Below are 21,005 nucleotides of genomic sequence, written 5' to 3' on the forward strand. Positions count from 1 at the left end.
GGCTGGATGGTTAGAGACTTGGAATGAACACGGTTGGAAAATTGGTGACAAGGAAATTTGAGAAAGAGGTATGTGGGTAGACTTCTTTGAATGGACAAAAAACATGATGTTATTTGTGTCCCATGTGAATGCTCATCAAAGGGTGACCTTAGCAGAGGAGGATTTTAATAATCATGCAACTAGGATGAGACATTCTGCTCTACTAGCCAACTCCTTTCCCAGCCACACATCATTGCCCACTAGATTCATGAAAAAAGTGGCCATGGTGGCAGGGATAGAGGTCAACATGGGCTCAGCAACAAGAACTTCCCCTCCCCAAGGATGACTGGGCTATGGCCATGGCTGAGTAGCCAACTTGCCAGCAGCAGAGACTAACACTGAGTCCCCGGTATAGGATCACTCCATGAGGTGATCGGCCAGCTATCTGGTGGTAGGTTGACTGCATTGGACTCTTACATCATGGAAGGGCAGCATTTTGTTCTTATTCGAATAGATGCTTACTCTGATATGAATTTGCCTTCCTTGCATGCAAGGCTTCTGCCAAAACTACCATCTGTGGACTTATAGAATGCCTTATTCACCATAACATGATATTTCACACAGCATTGCTTCTGATTGAGGAACACACATTACAGCAAAAGAAGTGTGGCAATGGGCCTATGCTCATGGAATTCACTGGTGTTACCATGTTCCTCACCACCCTGAAGAAGTTGGATTGATATAATGGTGAAACAGCTTTTTGAAGATTTGGCTACAGCACCAAGTAAGTGGCAATGCCTTGCAAGGCTGGGGCAAGGTTCTCCAGGAGGCTACATATGCTCTGAATCAGCATCCAAAGTACAATGCTGTTTCTTCGATAGCCAGTATTCATGAATCCAGGAATCTAGGGGTGGAAATGGGAGCAGCACCACTATCACCCATTAGCAAAACTTATGTTTCCTGTTCCTGTGACCTTATGCTCTGCTGGCCTAGAAGCCTTAGTACCAGAGTGAGGAATTCTCACACTAGGAGGCAAAACAGTGATTCCTTTACTCTGAAAGTGAAGACTGTCACCCTGGCACTTTGGACTCTTCATGCCTTTGAGTCAACAGGCAAAGAAGGGTGTAACTATACTGGATGAGGTGATTGATCCTGATTACCAAGGGGACATTGGACGGCTAGTCAACAATGGAGGTAAGGAAGAATATTCTGGAATACAGGAGATCCTTTAGGGCATCTCTTGGTATTACTATGCCCTGTGTTAATGTCAATGGAAAACTACAATAACCCAATCCAGACAGGACTACTAATGTCCCATGACATTTAGGAATGAAGGTTTGGGTAATTCCACCAGGTAGAAAACCACAACCAGCTGAAGTGCTGTCTGAAGGCAAAGGTAATAAACAGTGGAAGAAGGCAATTATAAATGCCAGCTATGACCATGTCACCTGTTACAGAATTGAGAATTACAACTGAGTATTCCTTACTCTGTTATGTGTTGTATGTAGAGCAAATATCTGTTTTCCTCTCCTATTCCCTTATCATGTAACATAAGATATATTGACTTATTATCATGGTATTTACGTATTAATTTTATATCATAGTATTTAAGTTACTGGATATCAGGAGAAGAGTAAACATCACCCAAGGACTTTCTCTTCTAGGGAAGAGGTTAGTGTGTTTTCTTTTTTCTCTTTTTTAAATTAATTAATTAATTAAATTTTGGCTGCATTGGGTCTTCATTGTTGTGTGCGGGCTTTCTCCAGTTGTGGTGAGCGGGGGCTACTCTTTGCTGTGGTGCACAGGCTTCTCACTGCAGTGGCTTCTCCTGTCACAGAGCACGGGCTCTAGAGCGCAGGCTCAGTAGTTGTGGCACATGGGCTTAGTTGCACCGCGGCATGTGGGATCTTCCCAGACCAGGGCTCGAACCCATGTCCCCTGCATTGGCAGGTGGATTCTTAATCACTGTGCCACCAGGGAAGTCCCAGTGTGTTTTCAACTGTAGGAAGTATAGCCCTATCATGTCAGGTGGAATTATCAACTTGTTATTATCTGGGTTCAAAGATTAAGTATGGTTTAAGGAGATATGTATGGATACCAAGTTGACAAGGAGTGGACTTGTGATGGTTAGTTTTCTGTGTCAATTTGACAGGGCCATGGGGTGCCCAAATATAGAGTTAGACATTCTGGGTGAGTCTGTGAGGGTGTTTCTGGATGACATTAATATTTGAGTCAGTAGACTGAGCAAATCAGATTGCCCTCCCCAACGTGGTTGATTCTCATCTGATCAGCTGGATACCTGAATAGAGAAAGTGCAGTAAGGGAGAATTTACTCTCTCTCTGTCTGAGCTGGGACATCAGTTTTCTCCTGCCTTGGACTTGTACTAGAACTATACCATTAGCTCACCTGTGTCTTCAGCTTCCCAACTGCAGATTGTGGGACTTAGTCTCCAAAACCCGATGAGCCAATTCCATACATACATTCTCTTGGTTCTCTGGAGAACCCTAATACAGACACCTTCTGAGATTTTTCCATCTGCCATGTTGTGTTGTACATCGCAGTTTCTCCCTTTTATTACTGTGGTACTCCATTGTGTGAATACAATACACTTTATTCTCCTATTGATGGATATTTTGGGATCTTTGAATTTGGTGCTATGAAAATAGCTGCTAGAAACATTATTGTACATGACCTTTGGTAAACATTTGCACTTACTTTTCTTGAGTATATACCTAAAAGTTAAATAGCTGAATAATAAAGTATATGTCTAGTTTTATTAGATACTTCCAAATGACTTTCCAAAATGGCAAACCAATTTATGAGAGTTCCAGTTGCTCTCTACTCTCACCAACACTTGGTCTTGTTAGTCTTTTTAATTTTAAGCATTCAGGTCAGGCAAACTTCGAAGTGAGAGAAAGTATAGCTTTGATACTACTGCCTGTGTCCAGTCGAGAAGCTTCCCTCTATTTTTCTCATTTTCCTTATCCCTAGGGCCTTTCACTGCCTTTACTCAGCTGCCAAATTTATCCTAGCTTCTACTAAGATGTTAGTTGATAAAAATGAAAAACTAGAAGCCAACAAGCATCATCAACCTAATGATGTGTTTTTAAAATGTAACCATTTGCCCACATTTATATATGAAGTGATTTCATATAAGCTCTTCTGAAGAAAAAGAAAACAAAAAACCAGAACATCTGTGGGGTAGTCATTAACGTTATTTACAAACTCTTTTCTTTCCTTCCAGGTATATAAGATTGCATTTTTTTTTTTTTACTCATTTAAGTTGGTCGTATCTACATGGCTTGCGCTAACCAATGAATTGTGACTTCAGGTGAGGTACTTCACTTCTGGGCAGAAACTTTAAGATCCAGTCTGTGAGTGGCATTGTACACCTCCTCACACCCTGGCAATTATGAAAGACTGAATCAATATGGAGTCTTACCAGCATATGTCCTTGAGAAACTCTGATGAGCAGAGGTGTTCTGATAACTTGCACTGGACATATGGGGTAAGCAAGGAACAAACCTTTCTTCTTATAAGCCACTAAGACTTAGGAGTTGTCACCACAGCATAACCTAGACTACCCTGACTGATAATCTGTCCATATTACTCTCACATGCTCTGATGACTCAATCTGCTGATGTTAACAATCAGCTTCCCCCTTTAGATGGGGTCTCCAGTTTGCAACAATCCCTGGTAATTATTCCTCACTCATTAATGTCATTTACAAGGCCTCTATAAGAATTTTGTTTGTTTTTAATAGACTACTTTATAGAGCAGCTTTAGGTTCACAGCAATATTAAGCAGAAGGTAGAGATTTACCATTTACCCACTGTTCCCACACATGCATAGCTTTGCCATCATCAACATCCCCTATCAGAATAGTACATTTGTAAAAACTGATGAACCTACATTGACATATCATCATCATACAAAGTCCATAGTTTACATTAGGGTTCAGTCGTGGTGTTTTACATTCTATGGGTGTGGACAAATTTATAATGACATGCATTCACCATCATAATGTCATACAGAGTAGTTTCACTGCCCTAAAAATCCTATGCTCTGCCTGTTCATTCCTCCATCCCTTCCAACCCCTGCCTAGCAACCACTGATCTTTTTATTATTTCCATAGTTTTGCCTTTTTTGATATTTGCCAGAATATCACATAGTTGAAATCATATAGTAAGTAGCCTCTCAACACTGACTTCCTTCACTTAGTTATTATGCATCTAAGTTTCCTCCGTGTCTTTTTTTTCACTGAATGATACTCCATTGTCTGCATGTAATACTTTATTGCAGGTTTTTAGGTGGAGATGTTTTCAGCTTTTGCTGGATCATACAGTAAGAATGTTTAGTTTTGTAATAAACTGCTGAAGTGTTTTTAAAAGTGGCTGTACCACTTTGTATTTCCACTAGCAATTAATGAGAGTTCCTGTCATTCCACATCCTCACCAGCATTTGGTGTTGTCAGTATTCTGGATTTTGACCATTCTAAAAGGTATATGGTAGTATCTCACTGCTGTTTTAATTTGCATTTCCCTGATGGCATATGATGTGGAGCACCTTTTCATATGCCATTTTACCATCTGTGTATCTTCTTTTGGTGAGGCATCTGTTAAGGTCTTAGGCCCATTTTTTATTTCGGTTGTCTTCTTATTGTTGAATTTTAAGAGTTCTTTGTATATTTTTTGTAATAGTCCTTTATCAGATATGTCTTCTGCAAATATTTTCTCCCAATCTGTGGCTTGTCTTTCATTCTGTTGACATTCTCTTCCAAAGAGCAGAAGTTTTTTAATTTAATGAAGTCCAGCCTATCAATTATTTCACTCATGGATCATGCTTTTGGTGTTATATCTAAAAATTCATTGCCAAATCCATGGACACCTAGATTTTCTCCTCTGTTATCTTCTAGGAGTTTTATAGTTTTGCACTTTACATTTAGGTCTGTGGTCCATTTTGAGTGAATTTTTGTGAAAGGTTTAAGGTCTGTGTCTAGATTCATTTTTTTGCATGTGGATGTCTAGCTGTTCTGGCACTATTTGTTGAAAAGACTATCTTCACTTTATTGTCAAAGATCAGTTGACCATATTCATGTGGGTCTATTCCTGGGCTCTCTATTCTGTTCTACTGATCTATTTGTCTGTTCTTTCGTCCGTGCCACACTTTCTTGATTACTATAACTTTACAGTAGGTCTTGAAGTCTGGTAGTGTCAGTCCTCCAACTTTGTTCTTTTTTTTTCAAAATTATGTTGGCTATTTTCTGTCTTTTCTAAGTTTTCTAAATTTTCTCTTTATTGCCTCTCCATATAAACTTTAGAATCAGTTTGCCTATATCCACAAAAGAACTTGCTGGATTTTGATTGGGACCACATTGATTTTATAGACAAGTTGGGAAGAACTAACATCTTGACAACATTGAGTCTTTCTATCCAAGAACTTGAAATATCTCTTCATTTATTTAGTTCTTTGATTTCTTTTATTAGAGTTCTGTAGTTTTCCTCATATAGGTCTTGGACACATTTTGGTAGATTTATACCTAAGTATTTCATTTTTGGGGGGTACTAATGTAAATGGTAATGTGTTTCAAATTTCAAATTCCATGTGTTCATTGGTGGTGTATGGGAACGTGATTGACTTTTGCCTATTAACCTTGTATCCTGCAACCTTGCTATAATCCCTTATTAGTTCCAGGAGTTTTTATTGTTGATTCTTTCAGATTTTCTACATAGATGATCTTATTTTTCCTGTCTTATTGCATTTGCTAGGACTTCCAACACAATGCTGAAAATGAGTGGTGAGAGGGGACATCTTGCCTTGTTCCTGACTCCACAGGAATTTTAGTTTAGATGTGACAATGTGTTCTTTACTAGGGGTAATTACATTTTATTGGAAACATAGGAAGACTGAACATCCTACTTGATTCAGATAAATAAATTTTAAATAGTCAAATCTCTTCAAAAATGTTTCTTAAGCCAGTTAAAAAGATAATAATTTTACATATTTTATTAAGTTTTGATCACAGTGCATAGGAGGTTTCCTTACATTTTGGGAAAATGGTGAAAGACTTAGTTCATTTAAGAATCAAGAAAAAGGGAGAGAAATGGAGGACTGGGAACTACCAGTATGAAGGATATTACTTCCTACCTACAGTTAAGTATAACAACATGCCACCTTATAGGAAGCTATTTGCAAATAACCTAGTCTGCTTATACTCTGACAAGAATATGCCCTAGGAAAACAATTTCAAAAAAATCAATTAGGTTATTCTATTTTAAATAATTGCTCAGTTAAATTCATCAATTCTTGGACAATTTTTATAATAGTTTGACTCATGATTTACATACTTAGAAAACATGTTTGTTAAGAGATGTATCTTTTAGTATTATGTTTAGTTGCAAGTAACAGAGACCCAGAACAAGATACAAGTTACATGAAAGTCTGCCATTGGGCAGTCCAGGAATCATATAATATCTTTACGTTAGCTCTATTAGCCCTAAAGAGTTCTTAGGAACCCAGGCTTTTCCTACCCTGTGGCTCAACTATTCATGGTTTTCATTCCCCAAATCAGCTGGTGTCCCAGAAAAGATACTCCCTGAAATGAGGAAAGGTGTTCCCTGGAATCAGGAAAGACTCAAAGAGAGGCAAATGGTGTGTGCCAATTATCTTTTAAAACAGTTGCTACAATTCACATATAGTAGGCCCAAATTTGGCTAAGTCATCACACCTAGCTGCATAGTGGGATGGGAAATTTTCTCTTTATTCCAAGTTTTCATGTGAAATCAATGAAATCACAGGTTATGATATTATGAAAGAAGAGAAAAGACTTAAGGGACAAGCTCACCTCTACCACAATTAGTCTCCACTCCTGAAATTTCCATGTAGAGGCAGTGACTCTAGAGAACACACCTGACCTTTTCTGTCACCTAATTTGCTTGCCTCAGGGAATAGGGATGAGTTATTGGTCTGGTGAGATTGAAAGAAGCTGGGTAGGAGTAGTTCAGCCCTGTTTATCTTTGACTCTCTTTGGAGAGGCAGCCTGTCTGCAGGGAGAATACATTCCTAGCTCCTCCATGGAGTAAAGTTTATAGTGGCAGGCCTCCATAAGAAAGGACTGTGGATTTTTGGCTCTGCCTGAGACAAGAAGAGTAAATCTCAATCTGCATCCTTCTACAAGTCTATTGTAGTAAGTCCCCTACATACGAACGAGTTCCATTCCAAGAGCACATTCGTAAGTCCAATTTGTTCATAAGTCCAACGAAGTTAGCCTAGGTACCCAACTAACACAGTCGGCTATACAGTACTGTACTGTAATAGGTTTATAATTCTTTTCACACAAGTACTGCGAAAAAAACAAACAAACAAAGAAAATAAAGAAAACCTTTTTAATCTTACAATACAGTGCCTTGAAAAGTACAGCAGTACAGTGTAACAGCTGGCATACAGGGGTTGGCATCGAGTGAACAGGCAAGAAGAGTTACTGACTCGAGGAGGGAGAGGAGGTGGGAGATGGTAGAGCTGAAGGATTGTCAGCGATAGGAGATGGAGGGCAAGCTGCAATTTCACTCATGCCTGACATTGATGGCACAGGTTATGGCTCCTTGCTGGAACCAGATGCACGTTCACATCTTTGAAAGTTTGCAACTTGAAGGTTCGTATGTAGGGGACTTACTATGTTCCCAAAGAACATAACCATGCCCTCTCAACAGCTTTGTCAGGATAAAGATAACATGTTTCTCACTCCTATGTCTCTCAATTGATTTTATTCACTGACAAAGAACAGTGATAGTATAAAGTGACCTCTCGAAATGCAAAAAATATGAACATGTTCTCTCTTAGAACATTAAAAAGCTATCAGCGAAGAAAACAGCACAATCTCTCCCTGATATCCATGTCCAGACAGGTGCTATAGCCATATCTCAAATTAGTGGTATGGATTACATGTAGACAGAAACATACAAAGACATACAGAACAGAGAGAAATATACAAACATAAAAAAATAAAGAAAAAATGGAAATGTTACAGTTGATGTAAAAATAAACTCAAGGAAACAGTGTAGCAGTCCCCAGATCATAGCTGACTATGAATCTGCTAGACCCCTGAATAAAATATTCCCACATCCCCAGTTAAGTCTTTTGTCAGGCCAGCAGGAAGGCTAGGTCACATCTTGGCAGAGTTGTACCTGATTGCCCATTAAATAGATACATTTCCCTTCTTCTAATCAAGGTAATAGTTTGATTCTGTCTGTGCTCATCTTATATTGTGCCACCAATAATTAAACTACCTCAATACAAGTGAATCTGTCAAATGCTAAATATCCTTTTACAAAAAAATCTAAAAGTTGCTATATTAATAAAAGAAATTAAACTCAGATGTGAATGGTAGGCATGACAATAAAGATACAAGTGTATCAATGTTTGAAGTAAAATAAATCTCTATGTCACCCATGACATAGACATTTTTAAAGTTTTTTTTTTTTTTGTAACAGTAATTTGCTTCTTCCTTCATAGTTAGAGGATTGCTGTGAGGTCAGTCTGCATTATGGAAATGGCTCTATTTGTATGTGCTTAAAAATAATTCAGAATTAATTTAGAATGATTATTAATTAAAATGTCATTGTTATGAAAGTACCTTGAAATGATTTAAATCAAATTTTTGGTATGGTTCCAAAAATACTGGACAAAAAGGGGGAGTGCGTAGTCATAGTTCTGGTTCTATTACTAATTTCCAGTGTAACTTTGGATACACAAACTAGAGCTTTTCAGCTTTCTATTTGTACATTAGAATGTAGATAGTCCTTAATGTTCCTTCTAACTTTAAAATTCTTTGCTTCTATTCATTAAAATGTTCTAATTAGAACTGGCATAATTTTGGCGAAGAAAATGAGTATATTTTAGTAAAGAAAGCTATGAGCTAGTGCTGCCCCCTTTTGTAGGCTTGTTTCATTCAGTTTTATAGTGGAGAAGGCGGAAAAGGCTTCCAGCAGCAATGATTTTTTACAAAACTAGACAAATATTTTTTCATTTTAATTATTTTCTCTGGCATCCCTCATCTGCCTAAACTTGCATAAGCAAGAGTTTCTAAAATTGTTTATTTTCTCAATCTGTTTTGCTTATTTTTAACAAAATAGAGTAAATAATGTTCAGTGATTGTTAGTGTAGACAACTGAGCAAACATGCTCCTGAAATTTTCAGGAAAAACGTGGTTTCAGCAATTTTTCCAAAATAAATTCTTCTGTGTCCTGGATCATAAAAGAGTTGCTACCATATATATATTTTTAACATTTTTATTGGAGTATAATTGCTTTACAATGGTGTGTTAGTTTCTGCTGTATAACAAAGTGAATCAGCTATACATATACATACATCCCCATATCTCCTCCCTTGGGCGTCTCCCTCCCACCTTCCCTATCAAAACCCTCTAGGTGGACACAAAGCACAGAGCTGATCTCCCTTTGTTATGCAGCTGCTACCCACTAGCTATCTATTTTATATTTGGTAGTGTATATATGTCCATGCCACTCTCTTACTTCGTCCCAGCTTACCCTCCCCCCTCCCCATATCCTCAACTCCATTCTCTATGTCTGCATCTTTACTCCTGTCCTGCCCCTAGTTTCTTCAGAACCTTTTTTTTGTTTTAGATTCCATATATATGTGTTAGCATATGGTATTTGTTTTTCTCTTTCAGACTTTCTTCACTCTGTATGACAGTCTCTAGGTCCATCCACTTCATGACAAATAACTCAATTTCACTTCTTTTTATGGCTGAGTAATATTCCATGGAATATATGTACCCCATCTTCTTTATCCATTCATCTGTCGATGGACACTTAGGTTGTTTCCATGTCCTGGCTATTATAAATAGAGCTGCAACAAACATTTTGGTACATGACTCTTTTTGAATTATGGTTTTCTCAGGGTATATGTCCAGTAGTGAGATTGCTGGGTCGTATGGTAGTTCTATTTTTAGTTTTCTGAGGAACCTCCATACTGTTCATGTAGATTGCCTTGGGTAGTCATTTTCACAATGTTGATTCTTCCAATCCAAGAACATGGTATATCTCTCCATCTGTTTGTACCATCTTTAATTTCTTTCATCAGTGTCTTACAGTTTTCTGCATACAGTCTCTTGTCTCCTTAGGTAGGTTTATTCCTCAGTATTTAATTCTTTTTGTTGCAGTGGTAAATGGGAGTGTTTCCTTAATTTCTCTTTCAGATTTTTCACCATCAGTGTATAGGAATGCAAGAGACTTCTGTGCATTAATTTTGTATCCTGCTACTTTACCAAATTCATTGATTAGCTCTAGTAGTTTTCTGGTAGCATCTTTAGGATTCTCTATGTATAGTATCATGTAATCTGCAAACAGTGACAGCTTTACTTCTTTTCAGATTTTGATTCCTTTTATTTCTTTTCCTTCTCTGACTGCTATGGCTAAAACTTCCAAAACTATGCTGAGTAATAGTGTTGAGAGTGGGCAACCTTGTGTTGTTCCTGATCTTAGTGGAAATGGTTTCAGTTTTTCACAATTGAGAATGATGTTGGATGTGGGTTTGTCATATATAGCCTTTATTGTGTTGAGGTAAGTTGCCTCTATGTCTACTTTCTGCAGGATTTTTATTATGAATGGGTGTTGAATTTTGTCAAAAGCTTTCTCTGCATCTATTGAGATGATCATATGGTTTTTCTCCTTCAATTTCTTAATATGGTTTATCACATTGATTGATTTTGTGCATATTGAAGAATCCTTGCATTCCTGGGATAAACCCCACTTGATCATGGTGTATGATCCTTCTAATGTTCTGTTGAATTCTGCGTACTAGTATTTTGTTGAGGATTTTTGTATCTATGTTCATCAGTGATATTGGCCTGTAGTTTTCTTTTTTTGTGGCATCTTTGTCTGGTTTTGGTATCAGGGTGATGGTTGCCTCATAGAATGAGTTTGGGAGTGTTCCTCCTTCTGCTATATTTTGGAGGAGTCTGAGAAGGATAGGTGTTAGCTCTTCTCTACATGTTTGACAGAATTCACCTCTGAAGCCATCTGGTCCTGGACTTTTGTTTGTTGGAAGATTTTTAATCACAGTTTCAATTTCAGTGCTTGTGACTGGTTTGTTCATATTTTCTATTTCTTCCTGGTTCAGTCTCAGATGACTCTGATTCTCTAAGATTTGTCCATTTCTTCCAGGTTGTCCATTTTATTGGCATATAGTGGCTTGTGGTAATCTCTCACGATCCTTTGTATTTCTGAAGTGTCAGTTGTTATTTCTTTTTCATTTCTAGTTCTATTGATTTGAGTCTTCTCCCTTTTTTCCTTGATGAGTCTGGCTAATGGTTTATCAATTTTGTTTATCTTCTCAAAGAACCACCTTTTAGTTTTATTGATTTTGCTATTGTTTGCTTCGTTTCTTTTTCATTTATTTCTGCTCTGATCTTTATGATTTCTTTCCTTCAGCTAACTTTGGGGTTCTTTTGTTCTTCTTTCTCTAATTGCTTTAGGTGTAAGATTATGTTGTTTATTTGAGATGTTTCCTGTTTCTTGAGGTGGATTGTATTGTTATAAACTTCGCTCTTAGAACTGCTTTTGTTGCTTTCCATAGGTTTTGCGTTGTCATGTTTTCATTGTCATTTGTTTCTAGGTATTTTTTGATTTTCTCTTTGATTTCTGCAGTGGTCTCTTGGTTATTTAGTAGTGTATTGTTTAGCCTCTATGTGTTTGTATTTTTTACATATTTTTTCCTGTAATTAATATCTAGTCTCATAGCCTTGTAGTTGGAGAAGATACCTGATACAATTTCAATTTTCTTAAATTTACCAAGGCTTGATTTGTGACTCAGGATATGATCTATCCTGGAGAATGTTCCATGAGCACTTGAGAAGAAAGTGAAACCTGCTGTTTTTGGATGCCATCTTGTTTAATGTATTATTTAAAGCTTGTGTTTCTTTATTTATTTTCATTTTGGATGATCTGTCCATTGGTGAAAGTGGGGTGTTATCGTCCCCTAGTATGATTATGTTACTGTCGATTTCCCCTTTTATGGCTGTTAGTATTTGCCTTATGTATTGAGGTGCTCCTCTGTTGGGTGCATAAATATTTACAATTGTTATATCTTCTTCTTGGATTGATCCCTTGATCATTATATACTGTCCTTCTTTGTCTCTTCTAATATTCTTTATTTTAAAGTCTATTTTGTCTGATATGATAATTGCTACTCCACTTTCTTTTGATTTCCATTTGCATGGAATATCTTTTTCCATCCCCTTACTTTCAGTCTGTATGTGTCTCTAGGTCTGAAGTGGGTCTCTTGTAGACAGCAAATATATGGGTCTTGTTTTTGTATCCATTCATCCAATCTGTGTCTTTTGGTGGGAGCATTTAGTCCATTTACATTTAAGGTAATTATCGAAATGTATGTTCCTATTCCCATTTTCTTAATTGTTTTGGGTTCGTTATTGTAGGTCTTTTCCTTCTCTTGCCTAGAGAAGTTCCTTTAGCAGTTGTTGTAAAGCTGGTTTGGTGGTGAACTCTCTCAGCTTTTGCTTGTGTGTAAAGATTTTAATTTCTCCATCAAATCTGAATGAGATCCTTGCTGGGTAGAGTAATCTTGGTTGTAGATTCTTCCCTTTCATCACTTTAAATATGTCCTGCCAGTCCCTTCTGGCTTGCAGAGTTTCTGCTGAAAGATCAGCTCTTAACCTTATGGGGATTCCCTTGTATGTTAATTGTTGCTTTTCTGTTGCTGCTTTTAATATTTTTTCTTTGAATTTAATTTTTAATAGTTTGATTAATATGTGTCCTGTCATGTTTCTCCTCAGATTTATCCTGCATGGGACTCTGTGCTTCCTGGACTTGATTGACTATTTCCTTACCCATATTAGGGAAGTTTTCAACTATAATCTCTTCTAATATTTTCTCAGTCCCTTTTTTTTTATTTTCTTCTTCTGGGACCCCTATAATTCAGATGTTGGTGCATTTAATGTTGTCCCAGAGGTCTCTGAGATTGTCTTCAATTCTTTTCATTCTTTATTTTTTTATTCTGCTCTGTGGCAGTTATTTCCCCTATTTATCTTCCAGATCACTTATCGTTCTTCTGCCTCAGTAATTCTGCTATTGATTCCTTGTAAAGAATTTAAAATTTCATTTATTGTGTTGTTCATCATTGTTTGTTTGCTCTTTAGTTCTTCTAGTCCTTGTTAAATGTTTCTCGTATTTTCTCCATTCTATTTCTAGGATTTTGGATCATCTTTAGTATCATTACTCTGAAATCTTTTTCAGGTCAACTGCCTATTTCCTCTTCTTTTGTTTGGTCTGGTGGGTTTTTACCTTGCTCTTCCATCTGCTGTGTATTTCTGCGTCTTCTCATTTTGCTTAACTTACTGTGTTTGGGGTCTCCTGTTCACACGCTGCAGATTTGTAGTTCCTGTTGTTTTTGATGTCTGCTCCCAGTGGGTAGGGTTGGTCCAGTGGGTTGTGTAGGCTTCCTGGTGGAGGGGACTGGTGCCTTTGTTCTGGTGGATGAGGCTAGATCTTGTCTTTCTGGTGGGTAGGACCGCGTCCAGTGGTGTGTTTTGGGGTGTCTGTGAACTTATTATTAATTTAGGCAGCCTCTCTGCTAATGGTTCAGTTTGTGTTCCTGCCTTGCTAGTTGTTTGGAATACGGTGTCCAGCATTGTAGCTTGCTGGTCATCGAGTGGAGATGGGTCTTAGCATTGAGATGGAGATCTCTGGGAGAGCTCTCGCCAAATGATATTACGTGGGGCCAGGAGGTCTCTGGTGGACCAATGTCCTGAGCTCGGCTCTCCCACCTCATAGGCTCAGGCCTGACACCTGTCCTGATCACCAAGACCCTGTCAGCCACATGGCTCAGAAGAAAAGGGAGAAAAAGAAGGAAAGAAAGAAAAAATAAATAAATAAAAAAAATAAATTTACTAAAATTGAAAAATTATTAAAAATTAAAAAGTAATTTAAAAAAAAAGAAGAGAGCAACCAAACCAAAAAACAAATCCACCAATGATAACAAGTGGTAAAAACTATACTAAAAGAAAAAAGGAAAAAAACAAAAAACAACCGGACAGTCAGAACCCTAGGACAAATGGCAAAAGGAAAGCTTTTGGGAAGTCGGAGGTCTTCTGCCAGAGTTCAGTAGGTGTTCTGTAGGAGTTGTTCCACCTGTAGATGTATTTCTGATGTATTTGTGGGGAGGAAGGTGATCTCCATGTCTTACTCCTCTGCCATCTTGAAGGCACCCCCCAGTTGCTACCATATATGTTAGCATGAATAATGTTTTATCTAAAAAACAGTAGTAGAAACAAACCTTTTCAGATGATTTGAAATTCCATATGGCAGAAACATCATATTTGTCATCTCAAACAGAAAACAAAGGAGTATCTTTTTTAGTCATTGCCAAGAATTAATAATTCACAAGAAGAAAATTATTTTAATTGTTATGTTGAACATTCTTCCTATGTTTTTGGCACTAAAATCTGTGTCCCCTTTTCACAACTGTCACTTCCATTTCTGGCAATGTGCAAAGTAGATACTGTGAAAATCTAAATGTGCTGACTAAAGTACAGATGACCCCTGAACAATGCAGGCAGCGGGAGCACTGATCCTCTCTGTGCAGTCAAAAATCCACATATAACTTTACAGTTCTGCATCTGTGGATTCAACCAAGTGTGGATCATGTAGTACTACACCACATATTTATTGAAAAAATTTGCATACAAGTGGACCTGCAGTTCAAACCCTTGTTTTTCAAGGGACAACTGTATAATTAAAACCTATTTCCATGCAAAGCCAAACACCTAGTAAAGTTAGAGAAATCTGTGCAGCAAAAAGTAAGGAAAAATCTGAAAATTCGAGTGTTACAAAGACATTTTCTTTGGCTCCTAAGAGTTGCCAATCTTCCTTAGCAAGGTGATTTGATTTCATCAATTGTGGCAAGGCAGTGGGCCTGAGCAATAAATGTATTGTAACAGAGATGCCTCAACAAAGTGAGAACACTCAAAGGGACACAACCCGGTATAAAGGATAGACTAGAAAAAATTTACCCACTGGCAAATGAGGATTAATAAAAAGCTTGACTGCACTGGCCTGTGCCAGAGGTAGGGAAAAAACTGTCCACTGAGAATTCATAATCAAGATTTGCAATTGTTGTTTAGGGGTTCATATTTAAAACACATACAGAACTTGGGAAGCACCAAACTGACAGAATAACATAAAAAGTGGTCTTCAATTGGCTGCACCACTGGGACACCAGCAGAAGGAAAAGCAAACTGCTCATAGAGAGTGTAACCTCAGACAAGACCTCCTTGGAGACTCACGGGCTTCTAGAGGCAACAGGCCACCATTTTACTCTATTTCTCTTCCTGTGTTAACACAGAAAGAAACCAAATATCACACAGAGATGAAAGAGGCACATGGCACAGTGGTTTAGGGTGTAGCCTCTGAAGCCACCTTCGATAGTGGCTTTCGGACATTTAGCTAACTGGATGGCTTTGAACAAGATACCTAACCTCAGTTTTCTCATCTTTAAAATGAGAATTATTATGGTACTTTATCTAACATACAAGAATTAAATGAATTACTATATGGAAAGTAGTTAGAACCAGAACCATGCCTAGAATATAGCAAGCACTAAAAAGGGCTAGCTGCTCTTATCATCATTAGCATCACTGTTGTTATAGGTAATCGGTTACATTATCCCACCTATTTCATCATTAGGATTTTTTTCTTCCATATTTACCCAGATGCATATCCATCTGGCCTGCAATTAAATTTTAAGGTAAACCTAACAACTATATATAGAAAAATTATTTGATTTCACATGACTGGTCTTTGTTGAGAAGCAGCAGAACTAAGAACCACAGGAAAATTTAATGGGCAACTATTAAGCTGTCTAGTTATATAATGCATTTAGAACTTACTATTTATTTTTTTAAAGCTACACTTATATATAGGTTTCCAGCATAAATCATTTGCCTTATAATGTGTTATGTTAGGGCACACATATTTTGGTTCTGTAGAATCCAGAAAATGTTACATGGATAGATGCTCTAAGATACACACAAGGCTGAGTAAACTGAATACAGCTTTAACCTCAAGAGTGGATGAGCCACAGTCATCCCAGCACCTCCCCCTGCTCTGCCACACACACCAGTGACAATGACCACCAGCCTATCGGGGGACTGGGCAAACAGGGTTAGGACAGCAGGCTGCCTCACCAAGTTTCTGTTGGAACTTCGAGACTCATGAGCTCAACAGCTCTTGTATCAGCTAAATTCTACCTGTTCTGCACCCCCTCTTCCAGGACCTTTTATGTTTTTCCCTTTCTTTCCAACTCCCCTCCTTACAATTACATCTGAGGGAAGAGATTCCTCAGCACCCCATCTGCCTACTATGAACTCCTAATGAAATTTCAGCTTTGTCTCTAAAAAGTAAGATTAACTGATACCTGTCTCATGATGTAGTTTTGAGAATCATATGACACACATGTATAAACTGATTATTTTATATCAATAACTCTTGGTGAGCTTCATACTTTAATTATATATTCTTGCTTTACACTTGCTGAGGGATAGAGTACTATTCTGTTCATCTTTGAATCTCCTTAAATACCTAGCAATGTCTTACAAACAATAGGACTTTTATTCATTCTGTCATTCATTTATTCAACATTAATTGAGCGTTTCAGATGTACTAGACACGCCCTTGGCTTTAGGTTAATAAATAACTAAAATTTACTGACTGACCTTTTCAATTGAATCTTGTCACAAGTCATGTACCTAGTGAGTGGCGGAGTCAGGAGATATCCTAGTTGTCACATTTATTCCTTTCCCAGCACCCTGTACTACTTCTCATAAGAAAGGATAACATTTTCAAGATAACTCAAAAGTGACAGACTTACCATGAGGAAGCAAGCTCCAGAAAAGATGGTTTTCATCATCACATCCAGGTCTAATGGGAAGTGAACTTCAAAGTGGTCAGCATCGCTCATTGCAGATAACAAACCATTCCACTTCTGAGTAATACTGCCCACGTTGGATACACCATTGAGTGATTTGACCTAGAAAGACAAGAATGAGACTCTGTGATGATTGAAAAGTGTTAAAATACATGTTTTAATCTTCTAATTAGAAGCAGTTTATATTGAGATAGCATAAAAACAGTGCATGAAAAGGATATAGAAGTTATGTAATTTCAAATGAAGAAAGGGTTAAGAGTTAGGAAAGGTTAGGTACTATGCAACTAGTTAAGAGGTAAGCTGGACTACATCTTAAAATTATCAGGCCAATGCTCTTTCTTCATCCTTAAATGAAGCATTAGGGGGAACTTGCGTCAAGAGGTATGATGTGAACTAATTCCTAAATTCTTTTCAACATAGCAAAGGATTAGGACTGGGGATTGGGAGGAAAACTTCTCCAGTTCAGGAAGCCACATGAAAAAGCAAGGAGGTATGTATGGTGCTGTGCACTTCACACAATCCATATAATCACATAAGCTTCTGTAGGCTAAATTCACTGTCTTCTTTAAGGTATCCTAGGACACCAAAAAGACTCCGCTTCTAAAAGGGGGACCCTGGCACTTGCTATAGGGTAGATGTGCTAGTGTCACTTGGTCATGAGAATAATACACTCTTTTCTCCCCACACTTCAGTTTATCCACATTTTCTTTTTGCTACAATGGCCTTTTTATCACATAAGCAATGTCTGATGATACGGTGAAATAAAATGGGAACTCGAAAAGTTTACTGGATGTACATGATGAACTTAGCTGGATTATAAGGCATTCAGAAAGGAATCTTTAAAAAAATCCAGGAAATATTTCTATGAATTTCTTTTGTCAAATTTGTTAGACAATAAGGAATTATTTGTAGCCATTGAAATAAAGGCAATGTTGGGTTTTTTTTTTTTACTGAAAAAATGCTATAATACGACCTATTATGAGTTTTACCTGTACTAAAAAAATAGATTAGGTCAGGCTATTTCTCTCATAAGGTTTTTAATGAGTTATTACTCTTTTTACCTTTATCAACTGCTGAAATCATTAAAAAAAAGAGCTCACATTTTGGAAAAATACCATGCAATCCATTAGCAATCTTTGAAAATATTTTGATGTCAGCTGGTTAACTCTTTCACCATACTACTATATTCATTTTATAAGTGATATTATAAACCTCAATTCACTTAACATGAGATAGTGGACTGAAACAATATCATTCTGAAGTTGGTTACCCCACGTAGAGAAAATTCTAAATACATTATTTTAACATTAGGTTACCTCAAAAACAGAATCCGAACCACAGCTGTAGGTGGAGCACGGCCCATGCACTCATATCACATTTTCTTTCTTCTCATTTTGGATGCTGTACACCGCCCTGCACAGGTTCCAGTGTTCCATGACAAAGCCAGTGGTGACGCCAGGAGGACACTGCATCTCCAGCTGCAAATGAGGCAGTGACAGAGGCGAAGATGCTACATGTATACATGTACACATACACACCACCTAGATGTGTGTCTTAACTCACTCAAGAACTAGGGAAACTGTTGTTGGGAGAGACAGTCCTCCATGGATCTCTGGCACTTCACTCCTACTCTTCAAGAATGCCTTTGCAGGGAGGAACTTTGAAGGATGGGGCCACGTTTTCCTTTAGGACACAGAGGAAGCTTGATTACCACCTGCTATAAAACAGCCAGTTCCCTTTCTAATTTTATTGTGGGTGTGGTTATAAAAGGGAATTTTTGTAGTGCTGAACTGTTGGGTATCTGTATTGTGGTGGTGGATACAGGAATCTACACAAGTGATACAACTTCACAGAACTAAACACACACACACACACACACACACACACACACACCACGAATACAAGTAAAACTAGAGAAATCAGAAAAAAATCTATCATGGGATAAATGTTCCATAAATTGAGTAGGCTTGTCATTTTGATTAGCTTTACTACATCATGGCTTACTTTAATCTTAGGAGGCTGCACTTACAGGATATGAGAAGAAAACCAAGCCATGAATATGAAGCAAGTATCTTTTGGATATTCCTAGAATATCCAAAAGAATCAAGGATTAGAAGTGAAGATTCATGCTAAATACAAGGTTATTATTACAAAAACAGTAATGATAAAGTATAATACCTGGAAATAACAACTAACATTTTTTGAGCACTGTACTATGTGCCAGGTGCTGTTCTGAGCAGTTTACATTTATTTACTATTTAATCTTCAAAAAAATCCAGGTGATAGGTACTATTATTATCTCCATTCTATAGACAATCAAAACACTCAATTATTGGGCTTCCCTGGTGGCGCAGTGGTTAAGAATCCGCCTGCCAATGCAGGGGACATGGGTTCGAGCCCTGGTCCAGGAACATCCCACATGCCGAGGAGCAACTAAGCCCGTGCGCCACAACTACTGAGCCTGCGCTCTAGAGCCCGTGTGCCACAATTACTGAAGCCCACGTGCCTAGAGCCCATGCTCTGCAACAAGAGAAGTCACTGCAATGAGAAGCCTGCACACCTCAACGAAGAGTAGCCCCCGCTCGCTGCAACTAGAGAAAGCCTGTGCACAGCAACGAAGACCCAACAGAGCCAAAAATAAATAAATTAAATAAACTTTAAAAAACCATAATTATTAAGTATCAGCATTTACTAAATGTTAATGTATTAATGTAAATATATTAATTAATGTAAATGTATAAATTAATATTTATTTACATTAATACAGTAATATTTAGTAAATGCTCATACTTAACATATGTCTTTTAAAAGTAATTCTGTGGGGTATTATTATATGTATTTTATGTATAAGAACACTGAGCCCCAAAGAGGTTAAGTAGACTGTACACATTTAAGTAGGTAACATACATAGAATTCAAAATTCTGGTTGGTCTCTATTTAAAGCTGCTTTTCTTCTCCCTGCAGCAAAAATTTTCCTAGAGCTGCACAGGTTGTAGAAGAGTAACAAACTGTAACCCAGAACATCTGCTTTCTAGTTCCAGCACTGCCGCCCGCTGAACGTAAAGCTGTCATCAGGCACTTAAATCTTTCTGAACCACTGTTTCTTTATCTGTAGCAAGACATTGGGTTGTGATGGGTAGTGTAAAGTTATCTAAAATCTCTTCTAATTCTAAAAGCATAAGTGTATGCTTAGCAACACCTTATCTAGGGATCCAAAGAGACATTTAGATAAATATGTGTGACTTCTGTTCTAGGTGATAGGTAAATGTCTAATTCAGTAGACACAACTGATAGAATTGCGGTCACTGACTAAACAACCCTAATCTGTGCTTGACCCACCAATTACCATTGAAGAGCATGAACCCATAAGAAAAAGCCCTTTGTGATTTTTCTTAGGTGAAATAATTTGGTTTCCCCCTCCCCACCAATCTTCCATTCTGACTGGCAGAGCCAGTGGAAATCCCCTCCTCTGTAGTTTTGGAAGGAGCATTGCCATGCGATGAAGAGTTGGATCAGGAAGAAACAATGGATTAGACTTCCATTCTCTGACTTCTTGCCTGGGGCAGGGACAACAGAAGTTGGTGCATCTGAAAGGTCTCTTGCATTGTCATGACTTCTGGGTCCATATAGTCAATGACCTGAGAGCCTCAACTCGATTAGTAGTAAGGCACCTAGAATGTCTTTGTGTAGTAGGGGTGAAATGGAATTTTGTCTGTGTCAGATGGAATTCCTGTGGGATTGTTAGATCCTGTTTCATGAAGGAATAGTAGGTGGATAGCCGCTAATGTGTCTCAGCATCATTCTAAATAAAGCTGGCTGCCTCTGTCTTCAGTTACAATGTAAACTATCTTATCCAGGTTGTTTTTAGCATGGTATCTATAAATAGTTTCAAAACCTGCCATCATTAAAAAACAAACTGAGAAAGCCATCTTAAATTAGAAGTAGTGAAAATGGTCCTCAAGAAGTATTTGTGCAGCATTCCTTAGGGTATAAAGAAAAACAGCTTTTTAAAAATTTTATTTGAAACATACACAATTGATTCAAACATCAAAATATTTTATAACCC

The 21,005-nt window shown here is 37.7% G+C and overlaps 1 protein-coding gene and 1 pseudogene across 1 annotated transcript in view; one reads left to right on the top strand and one right to left on the bottom strand.

Moving 5' to 3' along the window:
- Positions 1-719, top strand: part of LOC112415854 (basic proline-rich protein-like) — a 53,512-nt gene extending 52,793 nt beyond the window's left edge. The window contains exon 3 of the mRNA XM_024769032.1: positions 604-719. Coding sequence (XP_024624800.1) covers positions 604-719 — 116 coding nt within the window. The remainder of the gene's footprint in view (positions 1-603) is intronic.
- Positions 720-751: 32 nt separating this feature from the next.
- On the bottom strand, positions 752-20,565 carry LOC112415855 (phospholipid scramblase 4-like; annotated as a pseudogene).
- Between the last annotated feature and the right edge of the window lie 440 nt (positions 20,566-21,005).

This window comes from Neophocaena asiaeorientalis, unplaced genomic scaffold (assembly GCF_003031525.2).
Source record: "Neophocaena asiaeorientalis asiaeorientalis breed wild unplaced genomic scaffold, Neophocaena_asiaeorientalis_V1.1 scaffold118, whole genome shotgun sequence".
Taxonomy (NCBI): Eukaryota; Metazoa; Chordata; class Mammalia; order Artiodactyla; family Phocoenidae; genus Neophocaena; species Neophocaena asiaeorientalis.